At 42.1% G+C, this 20252-nt stretch overlaps 1 protein-coding gene across 2 annotated transcripts in view; it reads right to left on the bottom strand.

The window, feature by feature from the left end:
* Positions 1 to 16951, bottom strand: part of TMEM38B (transmembrane protein 38B) — a 41353-nt gene extending 24402 nt beyond the window's left edge. The window contains exons 1-3 of one of the 2 annotated variants that reach the window (XM_036330121.1): positions 16710 to 16834; positions 6074 to 6146; positions 1871 to 2027 (exon numbers count right to left, since the gene is read on the bottom strand). In XM_036330121.1, coding sequence (XP_036186014.1) covers positions 1871 to 1977 — 107 coding nt within the window. In that variant the 5' untranslated portion in view covers positions 1978 to 2027; positions 6074 to 6146; positions 16710 to 16834. Of the gene's footprint in view, positions 1 to 1870; positions 2028 to 6073; positions 6147 to 16709 lie in introns of both variants that reach the window. The other variant, XM_036330120.1, reaches the window with a different exon arrangement.
* Between the last annotated feature and the right edge of the window lie 3301 nt (positions 16952 to 20252).

Below are 20252 nucleotides of genomic sequence, written 5' to 3' on the forward strand. Positions count from 1 at the left end.
CAGGGGGATCAGTGAGGGACGACCAAACGACCAAACAGCAGGCTGCGTGGGGCAACCAGGCCAGCAGAGGAGTCAGTGAGGGGCGACCAAACAACTGAGCAGCAGGCTGCGTGGGGCAACCAGGCCCACAGGGGGGTCAGTGAGGGGTGACCAAATGACCAAGCAGCAGGCTGCGTGGGGCAACCAGGCCAGCAGAGGAGTCAGTGAGGGGCGACCAAACAACTGAGCAGCAGGCTGCGTGGGGCAACCAGGCCCACAGGGGGGTCAGTGAGGGGTGACCAAACGACCAAGCAGCAGGCTGCGTGGGACGACCAGGCCCACGAGGGGGGGGCCAGTGAGGGGCGACCAGGCTGGCAGAGGGGGGCAGTGAGGGGCGACCAGGTCGGCATGGGGGGCAGCTAGGGGCGACCAGGCCAGTGGGGGAGGGGGGGCAGTTGGGGGAGAACAGGCTGGCAGGGGGGGCAGTAAGGGGTGATCAAGCTGGCGGGGGGGGGCAGTTAGGGGCAACTAGGTTGGTGGGGGGGCAGTTGGGAGTGACCAGGCCGGCAGAAGGGGCAGTAAAGGGTGACCAAGCCAGCAGGGTGGGCAGTCAGGGGCGACCTGGCTGGCGGGGGTGGGGGGGAGCAGTTGGGGGCGACTAGGCCGGCAGGGGGGGAGTTAGGGGCAATCAGGCAGGCAGGCAGGTGAACAGTTAGGAGCCAGTGGTCCCAGATTGTGAGAGGGATGTCCGAGGAGTCCCGGATTGGAGAGGGTGCAGGCTGGGCTGAGGGGACCCCCGCCTCCCGTGCATGAATTTCGTGCACCGGGCCTCTAGTCCTATTTAATAAAAGTGTAATATGCAAATAGACCGAACAGTCGCAGTGGAACAACCATCTGATGACCATCTGGGACAACACTATGACACACACTGGTGCCAGGCCAGCCAAAGTGGGTGCGATGCGATTGGTCGGGGGCCCAGCCATCGCCCCATGATCATGTCACAGAGGGAGGCCCAGGCCACCGGCCGGCGGGCTGTGGTGGGTGGGTGGGGCCTCCCTCTGCAAGGGAAGCCCGGGTCCCGGGTACCAGAGGGAAGCCGGTGCTGGCAGCGGGGGGCGGGGGGAAGGAAGGCCTACTCTTGCAAATTTTGTGCATCAGGCCTCTAGTTAATAAAATAAAGTCCCTGCTCTGGTAGGCTATTATTCTAGTGAAGTAAGACAAACCAACATAAAAAGAAATGAACAGATAATATGTCGGGTAGTAATCAGTCTAAGAAGAAAAATAAAGGATGATGCGATAGTCATGAAAGAGGAGGTGCTATTTCATTCTGTCTGAAAAAAAGAAAATATGAAGCTTCTGGGTAATGTTAGCAAGAGAGAAAACAGCACGTGCTGCACAAAGGCACTGAATCTGATTTGTAAGAATCCAAAACAATTTCTACTAATATTTTTCTTCACTTCAAAACTAAATTCAAAACAAATCAATGTTAAATCAGATAAGGCTCCCAAAAATCCAACAGAGTATGACTTTGGTATAATTGGTCGCATTCTTGATTTTCTCCTGTGGTATGTCTATGTGTATGGGTTACGTTCATAAGATAAACTATTTGGGGCCAAATATTTGATGGTCTTTCATATTTGAAACGCTTCCACTAAAGATACATTAAGACAATGGTAACAATACTGCCTCCGGAAGAGAATAAGAGAGAAGAAGGGTAAGAAAGAAACACACTTTGCACATAAAACCTTTGGGATTATTTGAGCTCCTTCCTTTGCATATGCATTAACTTTTCAATAACATAAAATATTTTTAAAGAAAAAAAAATTCCATTTACGAATAATTTACAAAACAAGGTTTAAAATAACTAATAGTTCACCAAAAGGCAACTTACCAGATTGAAGATGCCAGTAATATATTAGTGGTGTTTGTAAGAAACCTCAATGGAGGCTCTGCAAGCAGTAAACAGGATAAAATTCCTCCACCAAAACAGTGGAGCATAGCAGTAAACCAACTTGAAATCGGATTCTTCCATGCCACCGCCACTGCTCCTGAAATGGTAAAGTAAAAATGATATGAGAGAGTTGTATATTAAATAACTCCCAAAATACCAGTAGCGCTAAAGAAACAGCAACTTTTTAATTTCATAATTTTCAAAATGTATCACTACTCATGGGTGTGACAATCACAATCATCATGAATATCTTTTGTTCTTTAAATCAAGACTAAAAACATTTGTTAAGACATGGATGGTTTGGGCAACATTAAAATACTCTGTTCAGCTGTAACCGGTTTGGCTCAGTGGATAGAGCATCGGCCTGTGGACTGAAAGGTCCCAGGTTCGATTCCGGTCAAGGGCATGTACCTTGGTTGCGGGCACATCCCCAGTAGGGGATGTGCAGGAGGCAGCTGATTGATGTTTCTCTCTCATCGATGTTTCTAACTCTCTATCCCCCTTCCTTCCTCTCTATTAAAAATCAATAAAATATATTTAAAAAAAATACTCTGTTCAGGCTCTTATTGCCAGTTTCCTAGTAGCATAAACAATATCCACACCTACTATTTCCTTTCATTCCCAACCCTACTGTAAGTACTCCCAGTTGATATGTCAAAAACATATACAGGCAGCCCTCGAGCTACATCGGACTCGACATATGTCATTTCGTGGTTACGTCGCCATCTCCATTTATTAAAAAAAAAAAGTTCCATCATTTTGACGTATGTACACATGTGCTTTATGTTTCTTATTATTTATTTACCACAAGTAAAGGTCAGGAATTGTTATCTTTTTTTAAAACTTTTTTTACTGTTCACTTTATTACTGCTGTGTAAGTGCTCCATGTGAGTGACGTAGGTGCTTGTGTAGGTGGGTTCCAACTTATGGCGAAAATCACATTATGTCACGCCGTAGGAACTGATCTCCGATGTAACCTGAAGACCTACTGTATTAAGAAAAATGTGTAATCTTAAGTACTTTAAAAAAAAATGAAAGTCGAAATAAACTAATCTTTCAACATGACAGGCTAGAAATAGAATAAAATAAACCCAAAGGCAAAAAGTTGATGAGGAACAGATATTTACATCATCACAAAATGTCTCTGAATGCTGCAGCTAGGACTTCCAGCACTATCTATAACAATAAAAGGGTAAGATGCTAATTAGACTAGACGTCCTTCCGGACATCATTCTGGACAAAGCCAGAGCAGGAGCGAAGCCTAGGTCCCAGGTGCCTGCGGGCGGCCAGAGGGAAACCTGCCTGGGTCCCGGGTGCCTGCGGTCAGCCATAGGGAAGTCAGCCCAGGTCCCAGGTGCTAGAGGGAAGCCAGTGCCAGCAGCTGGGGGAAGGAAGGCCTACTCTTGCACGAATTTTGTGCACCAGGCATCTAGTGTTGAATAAGAGTGGTGAAAGTGAACAACCCTGTCTTGCTCTTCTTGATCTGAAGGGAAACACTTTTGGTTTTCCCCCACTGAGTATGAAGTTGACTGTGCATTTGTCTTATATAATAGCCTTTATTATGTTAAGGTATGTTCCTCTCTATTCCCACTTTGCTGAGTTTTTTTATCATAAACTAGAAGCCTGATGCACGAAATTCGTGCAAGGGGCTCGGCCACTCTAGCCGCGGCAGCCACCTTTGCCTCGGCCCCCACCCACCGCGGCTTTGTCCAGGACATCCAGAAGGACATCTGGCCTAATTAGCATATTACACTTTTATTATTACAGATGGGTGCTGCATTTTGTCAAATACTTTTTCTGCATCTATTGATATGACCATATGATCTTTTCTTTTTTAATCCTCACCCAAGGATTTTTTTCCATTGATTTTTCAGACAGAGTGGAGGGAGGGACAAGGGAGAGGGGCGAGAAACATCAACATAAGAAAGACACATTGTTTGGCTGCCTCCAGCACGCACCCCGACCAGGAATCGAACCCAAGGCCCTTTGGTCCATGGGCCAATGCTCCAAACATTGAGCAAACTGGCCATATGATCTTTATCCGAATTTTGTTTGTGATGCATCATAATAACTGTTTTGTGGATATTGTATCAACCTTGCATCCCCAGAATAAATTCCACTTGATCATGGTGTATGATCTTTTTAAGTATTGATGAATTCAATTTGCTAATATTTTGCTAAGGATTTTTGCATCTATGTTTATCAGGGATATTGGTCTATATTTTCTTTCTTTGTAGTGTCCTTATCTGGTTTTGGAATTAGAATAATGTTGGCCTTATAAAATGACCTTGGAAGTCCTCCCTCCTCTTGAATTTTTTGGGATAGCTAGAGAAGGATAGGTGTTAGTTTTTCTTTAAATTTTTGGCAAAATTCACCTGTGAAGCCATCTAGTCCAGGACATTTGTTTGCTGGGAGTTTTTTTGATCACTGCTTTGGTTTCATTAGTTGTAGTCTGTTCAGATTTTGTTTTGGAAGAATGTATGTAACTAGGAATAAATCCATTTCTTTCAGATTGTCTGATTTGTTGGCATACAGTTGCTCATATTTTCTTATAATCCTTTGTATTTCTCTGGTGTCAGCTGTTACTTCTCTTTAATTTTTTTTAGTTATTTGGGTCCTCTCTCTTTTTTTCTTGATGAATATGATTAAAGGTTTGTCAATCTTGTTTGTTTTCAAAGAATCAGCTCTTGGTTTCACTGATCTTTTGTACTGTTTTTTTAGACTCTATTTTGTTTATTTCTATTCTAATCTTTATTATATCCTTCCTTCTCTTCACTTTGGGCTTTTTCCTGTTCCTTTAGTTATAAGGTCAAATAGTTTATTTGATATTTTTATTATTTCTTGAGGAAGGCTAATATTGCTACAAATTCCCCTCTTAGGACTGCTTTCACTGTGCCCCATAGATTTTTGGTTGTTGTGTTTTCATTTTCATGTCTCTCAAGGTATCTTTTTTTTTTTTTCTCAAGGTGTCTTTTAATGTCTTCCTTGATCTCATTGACAACCAATTCATGGTTCAGTAACATGTTATTTAGTCTCCATGTGAATGTGTTTTTCAGTTTTTTTCCTGTACTTAATTTCTAGGAACATACAGATACACAGAATACCCAGAACAGGTGTGCAATAAATCAAATGTTAACTCTTTCTTTTTTTGTTTAAATGTATTTTATTGATTTTTTACAGAGAGGAGGGGAGATGGATAGAGAGCTAGAAACATCGATGAGAGAGAAATATCAATTCAGCTGCCTCCTGCACACCCCCCACTGGGTATGTGCCCACAACCAAGGCATATGCCCTTGACCGGAATCAAACCTGGGACCCTTGAGTCCGTAGGCCAATGCTCTACCCACTGAGCCAAACCGGTTAGGGCATCAAATGTTAACTCTCATCTCTTGAGAAAAGCTTGGGATTTGGGAAGATGATCAAAGTGGCTTTAAATTTATTTTGATTATATTATTTAATTGTATTTGAATTATTTAAAATAAAATGTTCATTTATTATCTGTATATTTAAACAAGATTCTAACACATTATGTCATATCCTATTTGAGGAATGCAATGCATCTATTCAAAAGAATGTAGCAACTTTACATGACAAAAAGAAAGCATATGTATATAAATAATATGTACAGGAAGAAATCATTAATGGGGGGGAAAAACAGAAAACCAAATATTTCTATAGGTACATACACATGTAAGTAATACATAAAATTAGGTCTGCAATAATATGCAACCAAACTATTAACTACTGTTACCTTTTAGGGCAGCGGTTCTCAACCTGTGGGTCGCGACCACTTTGGCAGTTGAACGACCCTTTCACAGGGGTCGCCTAAGACCATCCTGCATATCAGATATTTACATTATGATTCATAACAGTAGCAACATTACAGCTATGAAGTAGCAACAAAAATAATTTTATGGTTGGGTAACAACATGAGGAACTGTATTTAAAGGGCAAGAAGGTTGAGAACCACTGTCTTAGGGGGAAGCTCACTTATGCAAAAATGAAAAACAAAGTAACTATGAAAATGTATATGCAAATTCAGTACAATAACATCATCATACTTGTATTAACATGGGAATGCATTCATATATACTCAGGAGAAAAAAACAAAAGAGATATAAATATTTAAATAGTGCAACCCACCATTCCACACAACAAAATGTGCCCGGGAATGAACATGAGTTGGCAGATGTGAATTTTCTGTGGTGTACACATCCTGTCAAGAGAAGTGATGTCAAGGTTTAATGATACCCATCTGGTGACAACTCAAGAAATGGTGACCTGTTCCAATCTGGAAGAAAAATTAGTTACAAGAAACTTACTAAAAGACAGGATGTCAATCTCCAGTGTAGCAATAAACCAAAGAATTTTTAGAGTTATTTTGATGACACATGATGATGCTTGTCTTTAAAGCTAATACCACTATTTCCCTAAATACATGTATGTAGTTATCTATCTAAATATGTGTCTAGGCACTGTTCAGTATTGCCGCATACAGTGACGACTGATTACATTGGTTAGTCAGCACAGTGTGATCTTCTGGTCAATGGGCACTAGCTGCCATACTGAGCAATCCTCATGTTGAAAGGCAATAGAGAGTGCTTAATAGTATGGAGTCTATGCCCAGCCAGTGTGGCTAAGTGGTTGAGTGTCAACCCATGAACCAAGAGATCAATGGTTCAATTCCAGGTCAGGGCACATGCCTGGTTGCAGGCTCAATCCCCAGTCGGTGGTGTGTAGGAGGTGGCCAATCAATGTTTCTCTTCCATCAATGTTTCTATCTCTCTATCACTCTCTCTTCCTCTCTCTCTAAAAATCAATAAAAACATAATGTTTTTTTAAGAGTATGTCATCTAGAGCTTAATTGCCCACAAATAAATCCTGGTTCCAGCACTTACCCTTTGTAGTGAACACAACAATTTGTTTGCTTTCCTATTTATTTATTTATATCATACTACAATTAATTTCCCATAATTGTATCACAAGTGAGAAAGGCTGCTATGATTGCACACCAGTTTTGTGATCTTTTTATACACCCTCTAACCTCCAAGCTTAAATTTCAACTTTCATAAAATGGGAAAAATGCATAACTTATAAGGATTTAAGATGAGTGAATATACATAAAAACATGTATTTATTACCTAGTACATGGCATAGACTCTATTGATTTATCTGCTGAGTGGATTGATCATTGACAGCAGAAAAAAAGAGGTATGCAAAATGCAACCCTTGGGCTGCTTCTGACTCAGTTCTCTGAGCCCAAGCTATAATTCTTTTGAGCTCTTATTGCAAAGTAGGGATGAGAAAGGCACATCATGGCACTGAAAAAGTATTCATAACACCAACCAGTCTTAAATCATTGAAACTAAGATCTTATTAGGGAAAAAAGAAAAGAACAGAGTTGAAGGGAGGGTCTCCCTCACATCAGTCCTAATTTTCAAAATTATGTCACCTAGAAAAATTTCTCTAACTCAAACTGGCCTTTCTATAACACTCTTTTCAGTACACACACTATGGTAACACATTTTACATTAAGAGGAATTTATGATAAAGTTCTTTGGATGCTATGTTTCTTTGTATATACCATACTGGTATCAAAATTAGTTTAATGTGAAGTTAAACTATGAAAATATAGAAAGTTAAACAGAGATAGCTTGCATATCTTTAGAGCACACAAAAAAAATATTTGATAACAAAAAATAGTTTATGTGATATTTTTAATTTCTTCTCATTTTTAAAACAAATATGTACTTCTTAGCTAAGGAACAAGCATGTTAATTAGAATACATTATTTTATTTTTAACATACTGACATTTAAAAGAGAAAATTCTTGCCCTGGTTGAGTGAATAAGTTAATTGGAGCACTGTCACGTATACAAAAAGGCTGCAGGTTCAATTCCCAGTCAGGGCACATACCTAGGTTGTGATACTTACAGGAGGCAACTGATTAATGTTTCTCTCACCTCTCCCTCTCTTTCTTTCTCTCTTTCTCTCTCTCTAAAAATAAAAATATATCCTCAGGTGAAGATCCAAAAAAATTTTTTATTAATAAATAAAAATTAAAGAGAAAATTCTGTCCTATCTGGAATGTAAATGTTTGTGACAATAATTCAATAGAATTATTTTCCCCAAAACTCTCAGCAAAATTTGTCACATTGGCATATGAATCTAATTCAAAGTATAAGATGTTTAAAGTACATACATATAATCACCTATGAACTTTAACATCAAAATATTTTCATTATGAGAGGCTTTCGGTCAAAATGGCAGCATAGATAAATGCAGTACTCCCATCCTCCCACAACCACATAAAAAATACAACTAAACTACAGAACTGCCATCATTCAGAACCACCTGAAATCTGGATGAACAGAAGTCCTACAACTAAGGTTATACAGAAGAAGACACACTGAGACTAGTATGAGTGTCAGAGAGAGAAATGGGCTGGTCCCACATCCACATGTGGTAGGTAAAAATTGGGAGGATTATCTCTGCTGCCAAGATGCCCCCTGAAGAGCAAGGGGTCCCAGCCCCACACCAGGCACCCCAGGCCAGTGTTCCAGTGCCAGGAAGATAAGTCTCCATAACTTATGGCTGTAAAAAACAGCAGGGATTGTGGCTGAGTGACAGGGAGGGCTGAGTCCCAGGCAGTTTCTCTTAAATAAACTAATCGGATCTACTCCCTCTGAGTTCTAGCATGGGGCAACAGCTTGAAAAGACACCAGCGACACAGAGGGAAGAACTAAAGTATCTGCCATCAAGGCAAGAGCTGGAGAGGCAGCTTTCTCCCAGACAGAAGTGCTAACAGAGGCCATTGTTCCTTTTATGAACCCTTCCCCCACAGAGCTGACAGAAGGGCGCCATATCTGAGTCTCCATCAACCTGGCTAACATTGTTCACCCTTCCCTATTGATTTCCTGAGAACCCATCCCACCCAACTTGGGGGCTCACCCAAGCTATTTTTCAGTGGCTTTTCCATACAAAAGGCATGTCTTGGCTCATGCTTCAGACTTTCCTGAAATCTCTCAAACAAGTAGCACTTGGCCTTGGCATGCCCATACCTCTGGCTAAGTGGTTACAGGCCTGGCGCTACAGGCAGCCAACCCTGGTTCACAGATTGACCTCGCCTGGACACCTCCAAGCCCAACACAAATAGCAACCATCTGCAGATCGCTTTGTAGCTTATGCCGGTGGCCCTAGGCTAAACACAGGCAGTAGCTGACCTTGGCCTATACCACCTGGGAGGCCCCAGAGCCAGCGTACCCAGTGGACAGCTTCTTGTCAAGGCACTACCCAACCACCTCCACAAGGAACCCACTCAAGGGGTGGACTTAACGGGCACCAGAGCACTGCTGAAGTAAGTCCTGCTCTGTGGGGTGGGCCCCAGCACAACTGATCCTCCACAGTGGTGGCAGCCAGTCCTTGTAGCCAATCGACCTGGGGATAAATCCCTCCCACTGATGTGCCAACAGCAATCAGGGCTCAACCACAACAACTGGGTGTACACAGCCTACACAAGAGGGCGCACCTGGAATGTCCAGATGGAGTAAACGTGGAGCCAGTCCCAATGGACCCTATAGGACACCTACTATATTTGGCCAATCTATCAAGTCCAGGAGACACAGCAGCTCTACTTGATACATAGAAACAAACATAAGGCGGCTGTCAAAATGAGGAGAAAAATAAACATGTCCCAAATGGAAGAACAGAACAAATCTCCAGTAGAAAAAAATGGAGACAAGCAATCTACTAAATGCAGAATTCAAAACACTGGTTATAAGGATGCTCAATGAACTTAGGGGAAAAGTAGATGAACTTGGAAAGAAGTTCAACAGCATAAAAAAGGACATGGAGCCCTGACCAGTTTGGCTCAGTGGATAGAGCGTCAGCCTGCAGACTGAAAGTTCCCAGGTTCGATTCCAGTCAAGGGCATGTACCTTGGTTGCGGGCACATCCCCAGTGGGAGGTGTGCAGGAGGCAGCTGATCGATGTTTCTCTCTCATCGATGTTTCTAACTCTCTATCCCTCTCCCTTCCTCTCTGTGAAAAAAAATCAATAAAATATATTAATAATAATAATTTAAAAAAGGACATGGAAACCATAAAAAAGAACCAGTCAGAAATGAAGGATACACTAACTGAAGTGAAGAATGATTTACAGGGAATAAACAGTAGAATGGATGAAGCTGAGAATCAAATTAGCAATTTGGAATACAAGGAAACAAACACCCAATCAGAACAGCAAAAAGAAAAATGAACCCAAAAACATGAAAATAGTGTAAGGAGCCTCTGGGACAACTTCAAGTATACCAACATTTGCAGCATGGGGTGCCAGAAGGAGAAGAAAGAGAGGAGGAAAATTAAAACCTAGTCTTTGAAAAAAATGACAGAAAACTTCCCTAACTTGGTGAAGGAAATAGACATAGAAATCCAGGAAGCACAGAGTCCCAACCAAGATGAATCCAAAGAGGCCCACACCAAGACATATCATAATTAAAATGTAAAAGGTTAGCCGAAACCGGTTTGGCTCAGTGGATAGAGCGTTGGCCGGCGGACTGAAAGGTCCCAGGTTCGATTCCGGTCAAGGGCATGTACCTGGGTTGCGGGCACATCCCCAGTAGGAGATGTCCAGGAGGCAGCTGATCGATGTTTCTCTCTCATCGATGTTTCTAACTCTCTATCTCTCCCTTCCTCTCTGTAAAAAAATCAATAAAATATATATATTAAAAAATAAAATAAAATGTAAAAGGTTAAAAACAAAGAATCTTAAAAGCAGCAAAAGAAAATCAGTCAATTACCTACAAGAGCCATAAGAATGTCAGCTGATATCTCAACAGAAACTTTGCAGGCCAAAAGGGATTGGCAAGAAATATTCAAAGTTATGAAAAGCAAGGACCTATAATTAAGATTACTCTACCCAGCAATGGTATCATTTAGAATCAAAGGACATATAAAGAGCTTCCCAGAAGTAAAAGCTAAAGGAGTTCATCACCAAACCAGTATTACATGAAATATTAAAGGGTCTTCTTTAAAAAGATGTAGAAGAAAAAAAAAAAGAAAATAAAAAGAGCAAAAATATGAACAATAAAATGGCAATAAATACATAAAACAGTCGAATCTAAAAAACAAAATAAACAAACAAAACAGCACAGAAACAGACTCATATATACAGAGAACATTTTGACGGTTGCCCGATGGAATGGAGGCTTGGGGATTGGGTGTAAAAGGTGAAGGGATTAACACGTACAAATTGGTAGTAACAGAATAATCATGGGATGTAAATATAAAAATACAGCATAGGGGATATAATCAATATTCTAACTATATATGGTGTCAGATGGGTAGATTTATTGGGATGATCACTTAGTAAGTTATTTAATGTCTAATCACTGGGGTGCATACCTGAAACTAATATAATATTGTATGTCAACTGCAATTGAAAAATAAAAATTTTTAAAATATTTTCATTATTAAATGAAAGCTAAAAAAAATTAAGTCACATTCTATTCCCATAAATTCACTTAAAATCACATCTACAAAATAATCCCAGGCTCTGCCCAAAATGAATCATTAGACTATGTATGAAAATGTTTCATTGACTTAGGTATAACAAAGCTTGGGAAAATATTTTTGATATATTGCATACATGACTTTTTTATTTTATGTACTCGATCTGTTTTAGTTCTACAGTGTGTGCCTCTTTTGAAGAACTAGTTGCACTGTAGCTATTTTCCAAACAGTTAACATTTAGCTTGCTGGTGACTGATGACTTCCAGAAAGAAGCAGTTCTAGCTTTCTTAAAGTCTCAGCTCCAGGTGTTAAGTATTTTCAAACTGTATATTAGTGAACTTTTGCCCTAGTTTTTGCCTACAGATTTATCTCCTTAAAAGGAGAAAAATTAACAACATAATCTACCTCATATGCCTCAAGTATGCTTTTCATCAAAATTACTAAAAATAGTCATGTACACAACAGATGCTTATAGATTGTCTATAACACAGTAGATTCCAGGAGTTTTGGATCAGGTTTGAATCATAGTGGTCCAAATAAAACCACCACCCACTCACCTGTGGTTATTTCTCTAGTTCCTTAATATATAACAAGAATAGATATATTTGGCAACTGGCACAATACCTAAATTGATCCTCAGATCCAAAGATCATTATGGTAGGAATGGTCATGTAGAAATCCTTCGAGATATTTTTAAAAAGCAATACCACAAAGATGGGTGCCATAACCAAAAACATGAAAAATGAAAAGATGGTGATAGCTATCATGTGCCATTCAACTTGCCTGTTTGGTCTATAGAGAAGACGGATGAGTTTGGAGAAGGACTGTGATTACCATAATCATAAATGTAGACAGGCAGTGACTCCAATTGCAGCCGGTATTCCAGAGGCCACATTGTTACTGGAACAAAACAAAATAACCCCTGTAACCTAGTAAGCAAATGTCTTTTTCTCCATATCAACGTGCAAAGAATCCCAGAAACACTTTGCTTTTACCTGGCAAGATGAAGAGTACACTACCACAGTCTTGCTTCAGGTCTATGTCAACTCTCCTGCCCTCCAACAGCAGTTAGAACCTTAGAGTCAAAACTGAGGCTCCTCAGAAGGGGCTACTGCCCAGCTGGTGTTCTAGCGCAGCTCACTCACTGCACAAATACTAGTACTAGTAAATATCCCAAGCTACCCAGTCAGTGTTTGAACTAAACACTGGTCTCCTGACCTTAAGAGCTCTTTCTGCCACAGTACACTCCCTGACCAATATCTTATGTCAGGTCGCTCAAATATTCTAACTTTCCTTTCAATTAAAACATAAAAGACAATCTAAGATTCTCTAAACACCAGAAGGAAATTGTGAGACATCCTTTCCCACCCCACACTGGGCAGAATCCCTTTACAACATCATATAACAAAGGGGACTTGGGGGGCATTATGAATGTTCTATTTTTACAGATGTTGATTACATAGATAGTCACTATGAAAATTCACTAAGCTGTACATGTATGATTTTTACACTTTTCTGTACGTTTTTACATGGGGATTCATAAAGATTGCAAAACTATGCTGCTGCCTTTCCAAAATCGTAGAACTTTACATTTAAAAGGGTGACTATAGCCCTAAGTGGATAGAGCGTCGGCCTGCGGACTCAAGGGTCCTAGGTTCAATTCCGGTCAAGGGCATGTACCTTGGTTGCGGGCACATCCCCAGTGGGGAGTGTGCAGGAGGCAGTTGATTGATGTTTCTCTCTCATCAATGTTTCTAACTCTCTATCCCTCTCCCTTCTTCTCTGTAAAAAATCAATAAAATATATATATTTTTTAAAAAATAAAAATAAAAAAAATAAAAGGGTGACTATAATGTAAGATAAACCTTGAAAAAGCCTGACTTAGAAAAAATTCTTGTGGCAGCAGTGAAAGGGTTGACCACCCCTGCCACTGACTGGCAGTTCTCTAGGGCCCCAAGTCAGCTGCACGGCCCCCAGTACAGCCCTCGGCCCTCAGTACCGGTGGTGGTTCCTGCCTGACCACGTGGGACAGACCTCTGGCCATCGCTCATGGGTCTTTCCCCATCCCAACAGAATGCAAATCAAAAAGAAACAAAAACACAAATTTATTAAACACCATGATATCTGCTTAAGAAGCACAAGTCACATGGAAAAAGAAAAGGGGGAAACCACCATATCTCCTTGGATGTGATGCTAGTGGAGAGATGAAAGATGGAGTCCCAGGGAGAGTGCAACTTCAGGGACCTGTTCATCAAAATCCAACTTACTGTCCAAGGTAACGTAAGGGACCTCCTCACCCATGACCTACCCCAGCTGTCCCACTGAAGAGGCTGAAGATAAAGAGAATCAACAAGTGGCTAATGGTACAAAGCAGCCATCTTTTCTCCGCGGATACTGGTGCCCATAAAAGTATCGGCATTGCCCCGATCCTGCTAACGCTCCTTCACCAGATGGCAAAGAGACCAAGGCAGGTGAAGTGCCCTCTGAGAGCCCTGCTCCAGCCACCTAGCAGAGCAGTGCTTCTTAACACCAGGCTCCCTAGACACCTTCACCATCAGCAAGTGACCTAAACAAATAATGACCATTCAAACAGTAAAACAAAAAGCAGACCATGACCTTACCAACACCAAAGAAATACACAAGCGCCCTAACCAGTTTGGCTCAGTGGATAGAGCGTCAGCAGGCGGACTCAGGGGTCCCAGGTTCGATTCCGGTCAAGGGCATGTACCTTGGTTGCAGGCACATCCCCAGTGGGGAGTGTGCAGGAGGCAGCTGATCGATGTTTCTCTAATCGATGTTCTATCCCTCTCCCTTCCTCTCTGTAAAAAAATCAGTAAGATATATTTTTTTTTTAAAAAAAAAGAAATACACAAGCAATAAAGAGGAAGACTAAAATCCAAGATGTGGACTTTAGAATGTTTATGATTACTGTTCACGAAACCAACACAAAAGGGAGAATGTCAGCCAATGTTTCCAGCTATTTTTCAGGGAATGCCTGCACAGAAGACAAGAAAGCAGCACCCCCAGTTTCAGCAATCACTAGGTTTATATTTTTTTCATGGTTTTTACTGTTTCAGTAATACGATCTGAAAGAGGAAATATTAATACCATATGGAGAGAACCCCAACCAAAGAAATCTGAAATATATAGTAAATGCTTCCCCCCCCCCCCTTTTCTGTTCATTTTGGATGCTGGTGCTAAACTTCCAATGTGATTTTAAAAGAAATTTTTTGCCCTTCCTATTTATTTCTAGGATGAGGGGAGGATAACATTTTTGCTTTCTTTTTTTTAAGATATTTTTATTGATTTTAAAGAGGAAAGAAGAGGGAGAGACAGAAACATCAGTGAGAGAGAATCATTGATCTGCTGCCTCCTGCACGCCCCCTACTGGGGATGGAGCCAGCAACCTGGGCATGTGCCCTGACTGGGAATCTGAACTATGACCTGGTTCATAGGTCGATGCTCAACCACTGAGCAACGCCAGCCAGCCAGGCACATTTTTGCTTTCTTATGTGAGTCACTGAAAATGTGCAGCATGAAATTCCTTAAAAATAAAATTTTTACCCTTAAAAAGAAAAAAAATTATTTAAAACCTCAAAGATCTTTTGCTTATGTGGGTTCATGTATCAACATTTAGAATATTAGAAATTATAATAAAACTAGTGGCCCGGTGCATGAAATTCGTGCACATTAAAAGGGAATTAATTAGAGGAAATATTTTAATATTGCTATTTGCCTATCCTCTATAATAGAAGTGTCAGAGATGAAAAATTAGTAAAATGTATATGAAAATCTCCCTCCTGTCAGAGTTTGGGGCACGTCACGGGACCCAGAGTCAAGTCCCCACCCACCCACGTGCACCTTGAAATCACACAAGACCCAGACCCGGCCAGCCCCACCCCCGTCAAGCCCCACAAGGCAGGGAGGCCCAACCTCAGGTCCCCCAGCCCCCGCACCGGGATGGGGGGCACGGCCTCAGGTTCCCCGGCCCCGGCACTGGGGCAGGGGGTGCGGCCTCAGGTCCCCTGGCCCCTGCGTGAGGGCACAAGGGCATGACCACCATTTGCATATTTGCTCTCTATTATATAGGATAATTTAAAATAGGTCTTTATGTATTCATTTTAAAAATAATAAATGCACTAAATGTTAACATAAATAATGTATTTTTCATGAAAAATAGCTATTTTCCAAAGTAAAAACCATTTAGAGAGAAAAGCCCCATTTTTATATGTTACTAATCTCTAAGATCTACCTTCAAATAGATAACAGCTGGAGTCTTGTATCTGCATTCAATGTTACAGTATCACTGGTTATGCAGCCTCTGGACAACTCCACGGTACACGTGTGAGAAAATGAGTGTGAAAAGGACATCTGCATATTAGGAAAATAACTTTGACCTGCAAGTGCGAGGAACCCCTGGGGTTCCTGGACCACACTTTGAGAACCTCTGATTTAGCCCACACAAGAAAATACCAACTACTGAACATGGCATGAGAAAATTGTACTTCTTTTCAAATAAAGGAAGCAGTATCTTATGCAGATTATCTGTCCTTCCTTAATACAAATAAGATTCCCCTTTTCCAGGTCAAAACTCCTACCGGACAATGATTTAGACTGGGCTATAAACTTCAGTGTAAATGAGAAATATTTGTGAGGTACAAGAGTTTGAAAAAACCAGTCGTCTATAAGAGGTACAGCATCATCCTCAAGCCCAAGTTCCAGACCTCCAGCACAATAAGGCAAGTAAAGCAATAAAGCTGGTGGCAATGCTTTTGCTGGGGGGGGGGGGGAGGGGGTGTCCTGCCTTCGATCTGTAAAACGAAACAAAACAAAACACGCCCCATCAAGCAAAGCGCAATAAAGCGAGGCATGCCTGCCTGGTGTGCCGACTGGAGCTTTTGGGGTAAGTGTTTATACACCTTCCTAAAAGGAAAGCGATCCGAAACGGTCCCTCCTCCAAGCCACTCAGTCAGACGCGCTCTGCGGAGCTGGGCCCTCGGGTGACTTTTTAAACACTTTGCAAGAAGCGGTGGCACCAGCAGGAGACCGCGCGAACCCTGGGAGCCGCAGCGCCCCCATCCCAGGCACCCGTTCCGGGAGCCCTTCCCGGGTTGCGGACCCCAGCTCGCTCCTCCGGCCTCAGTTTCCCCGCCTGTACCGGAGGGGCCGGTGGAGCCGGCCCTGGCCCCACTCCAGCTCGACCAGAGGACTCTGGCTCGGAGACGGCTCGGCCGTCCTCACCTGAGGGGGCCGCGGCGCCCCACACTCACCCGGCTGACGCTTCAGCGCCATCACGGATACCAGGTAGTGGGCGATGTCAAAAAAGGGGAACATAGACATGCGAGAAAAGGAAATGGTCAGCTCATCCCACGAAGAGGCCATGACGACGACCGACCACGGCGACCCAAGCAGCCGGGGTGACGGGTTCCCGGCTCACGCGGTGAGAGCTGGGGGCGGGGCAGCCTCAGGCGCACTCTTCGGCGCGGCCTCCGGGCCCCCTGCGCCTGCGCCTGCGCCCTGGCACCCGCGTCCGGGCGCGGAGGGGCGGGGCCGAGGGCCTGGAGGGGCGGGGCCGAGGGGCGAGAGCCACCGCATTCGCGGGCGGTCGGCGGGTGGGCGGGGTGAGGGGGTTCCCGCTGTTTCCGCGGGGCCTGAGCTATTAATTCTCCTAATAAGGGTCCATCATCTCCTCCGTGCTGGGAGCTGTGCCAGGCCAAGGAGAACGGGCAGATGAATAAGACATAAATAGTGAATTTATTTTAACATTGTTAATGTTAATATTTAGTGCATTTATTATTTTTTAAATGAATAAAGAACTATTTAACATTTTCCTGTTATAATTTCTAATATGCTAAATATTGATATGTAATCCACATACACAAAAACTTTGTGGGAACCTCAAGAAATATTTTTAAGTCAGCTTTTTAAAAGGTTTAATTTACATACACTATATTCACCCATTTTCATCTATTGCTTCAGATGATGTTGGACACGTGCAGTCTAAAGGGAAGACCCTCGGAGTTGGATTTATTTTTGTAAATTGATGTCATTCGCCTATATTTCTTAATGAACTACAGTTTTATATCTTCAGTAAATCACACCATGACTTACTGGAGACATAAAAAAGAATATAATTAATATCCTGCCCTCAAGAAACTTGTATTCTCCCAAGAGAAATTCTTTTTTTAAATTATTTAATTTGTACAAAGCAGGTAGTGAGAAGTATAGGAGCCATGCGAAGGCAGTTCCTAGGAGAGGAAGATTATTTCAGGGAAGTGGTTAGGTGGACTGACCTTTAAAAGCTGGGGTAGAGATGGTGGGAGGTATTTGGCTAGACCACAAAGAGAACGAGGTAGGAAAAGGAGTCCTTAAAAGGCAGACCATAAATCAAGAGGCTTGGCTCCAGAGTCTTAAGTCCTTGATCACTAAAGGTTAACAGTACAAATCAGAGCCAGAATTCAAACTCAACCATTATGCTAAACTGGGTTTTAGGAGTGGGAGGTGCAATTAAGCAACAAAATTAGGAATAGATTGTTAAGAAGAGACAGGGAAAATGGAGGGTATTCACAGGCCCAAGCAAAAGGGAAGGGAGTGGAGACTGAGGACAATAGGACCCGAGTGGGGGGAAAAAATCAGTAGAAACAGAATAAGCAGGATGTCAACTCAACTTGTCAAGGATATGGATATGGGGGATGGGTGAGAAGGATTATGGTTACATTCAGAGAACTGGAAACAAGAAGGAGGAAAAACACAAATTTCATTTGGTACATATTTTTATTTGATATGTCAACAGATTATGCTGGCCCAGGAAATTGGAAATGCATAATGAGCTGCTAGATAGGTATGAGCTGCATGGGAGTATGCACTGCAAGCATGACTTACATTGGTTTGGTTTTGTGGGTTGTTTTTTTTAACGTAGCTGTTTAGCAAATGCTCTAGAGCAGTGGTTCTCAACCTTCTGGCCCTTTAAGTATAGTTCCTCATGTTGTGACCCAACCATAAAATTATTTTCGTTGCTACTTCATAACTGTAATGTTGCTACTGTTATGCATCGTAATGTAAATATCTGATATGCAGGATGGTCTTAGGCAACCCCTGTGGAAGGGTCATTCGACTGCCAAAGGGGTCGCGACCCACAGGTTGAGAACCGCTGTTCTAGAGTCATAGCCACATTTTGTACACTGCAGTGTTTTGCCCACCTTCGCTGGCTATGAAGCAAGGATCTCTTTCGGGAGGCTACTAGCCAATCACACAGCAGCAAATTAGGCCACTGAATAGTGGACATTCTCCCAGATCTTAATTCACAGTGTGTCCAGCTTCCAACTAAAATAAGAGACTTGGAACTTGACCAGGTCTCTAGTCTTCAAGTCTAGAAATTATAACAGCTGTCTCCTAGAAGGCCAAGTTCACGTCCGTGAACAAACATAACAATTGCTGTGTAAAGTAGGTGGAAGGACAGCTGTCCTTTAGGCAAGTCAGTTACTATTTGATGAACTATTTTTAGAACACCCTATGAGGCATGGTAGCAATCATCTCAGGTAGAAACTATAGTTTAACTTTAACCCTGCTGTTTGGCTTCTGTACTGATTTGCTTGCTAAAATAATAGAAAAGTTATTTTGATCTTCTGAATTATATAAATCATCCCATTGGCTGTGGTCATACTGGTCTTAGAAGCACATTTTCCTTTCCCTGGGAAGGACAGCACAATTATCCCAAGGTTAGAGGGCTCCAGTTAACATGTCCCTGTTGACTCAGTGTTCCAGAGACCCAAAAACTATAATTTAGATAACATGCTTAAGTAAACTGTTTTTTTGCAAACCAGGTTCCTCATTCCATACCCGAGGGCTCTAGATAATGTGTTTCTGTCAATTCAGTGATCCAGAGACCCAAAACAATAATTTAGATAACATGCTGCTTCTGCTTCTGCTTCTGCTTCTGCTTCTGCTTCTGCTTCTGTAAACAGCTTTTTTGCAAACCAGGTTCCTCATTCCAAGCCTTGGGATGTAATCAATACCTTTGTGATCTTTGCCTATATAAATCTGGTGTTGGGGTTGGGGCGGGCACTATGAAATCTGGGAGAGCAAAATGCCCCCTCATAGTCCCGGATTTGCAATAAATGTGACTCTTTAATTCGACTTCTTGAGGCGTCCTTGTGTGATTCGCGGGGTACATTACAACACCTACTTCTCATGCTCCTGTTTATATATCCCCCCACAGAAGCATGGGCCAAGCATTCCATACATGATTCACCCCAGCATCATTTTAAGGTTCACTGCTATGTCTATTGTTACCTCATATGACCCCTGTTCCATGACATATTCATCTACCAAAAACTAGTCTAGAAAACAGATCACCTTTTATATCCTTCAGAATGGCAAAAAGCTCAAAGATTCCCACTGGAGCCAAGGCGATTGTAGCATTTAGCTGTCGGGGATAGGGAGCTGGGAAAGTGGACAAAGAGTGAAACTGAAAACTTGCTGCCAACTTCTGCAATACCTCAAACATCTGGCATCCTTCCACTCCCCCTTCACAGAAAGTCCAAACACTAGCCACTACTTGGCCTGGAGAGCTGGCACAGAGTTGCGGGAAAGAACACCATAGTGGGAAGTAGTATCACCTACTAGTCCGGAGAGTTGGGTCTTTATGATCAGTGAAAGAGAGACAATAAATACCTCCATATCTTTCTAAGAAGTCCCAATACACCAAACCACGAAATCTGATAACTATTTGATCTTTCCTATTTGAAAAAAACCCCAGCTCTAACCAGTTTGGCTCAGTGGATAGAGTGTCGGTCTGCGGACTGAAAGGGCCC

Source organism: Myotis myotis, unplaced genomic scaffold, assembly GCF_014108235.1.
Source record: "Myotis myotis isolate mMyoMyo1 unplaced genomic scaffold, mMyoMyo1.p scaffold_m19_p_12, whole genome shotgun sequence".
Classification (NCBI taxonomy): Eukaryota; Metazoa; Chordata; class Mammalia; order Chiroptera; family Vespertilionidae; genus Myotis; species Myotis myotis.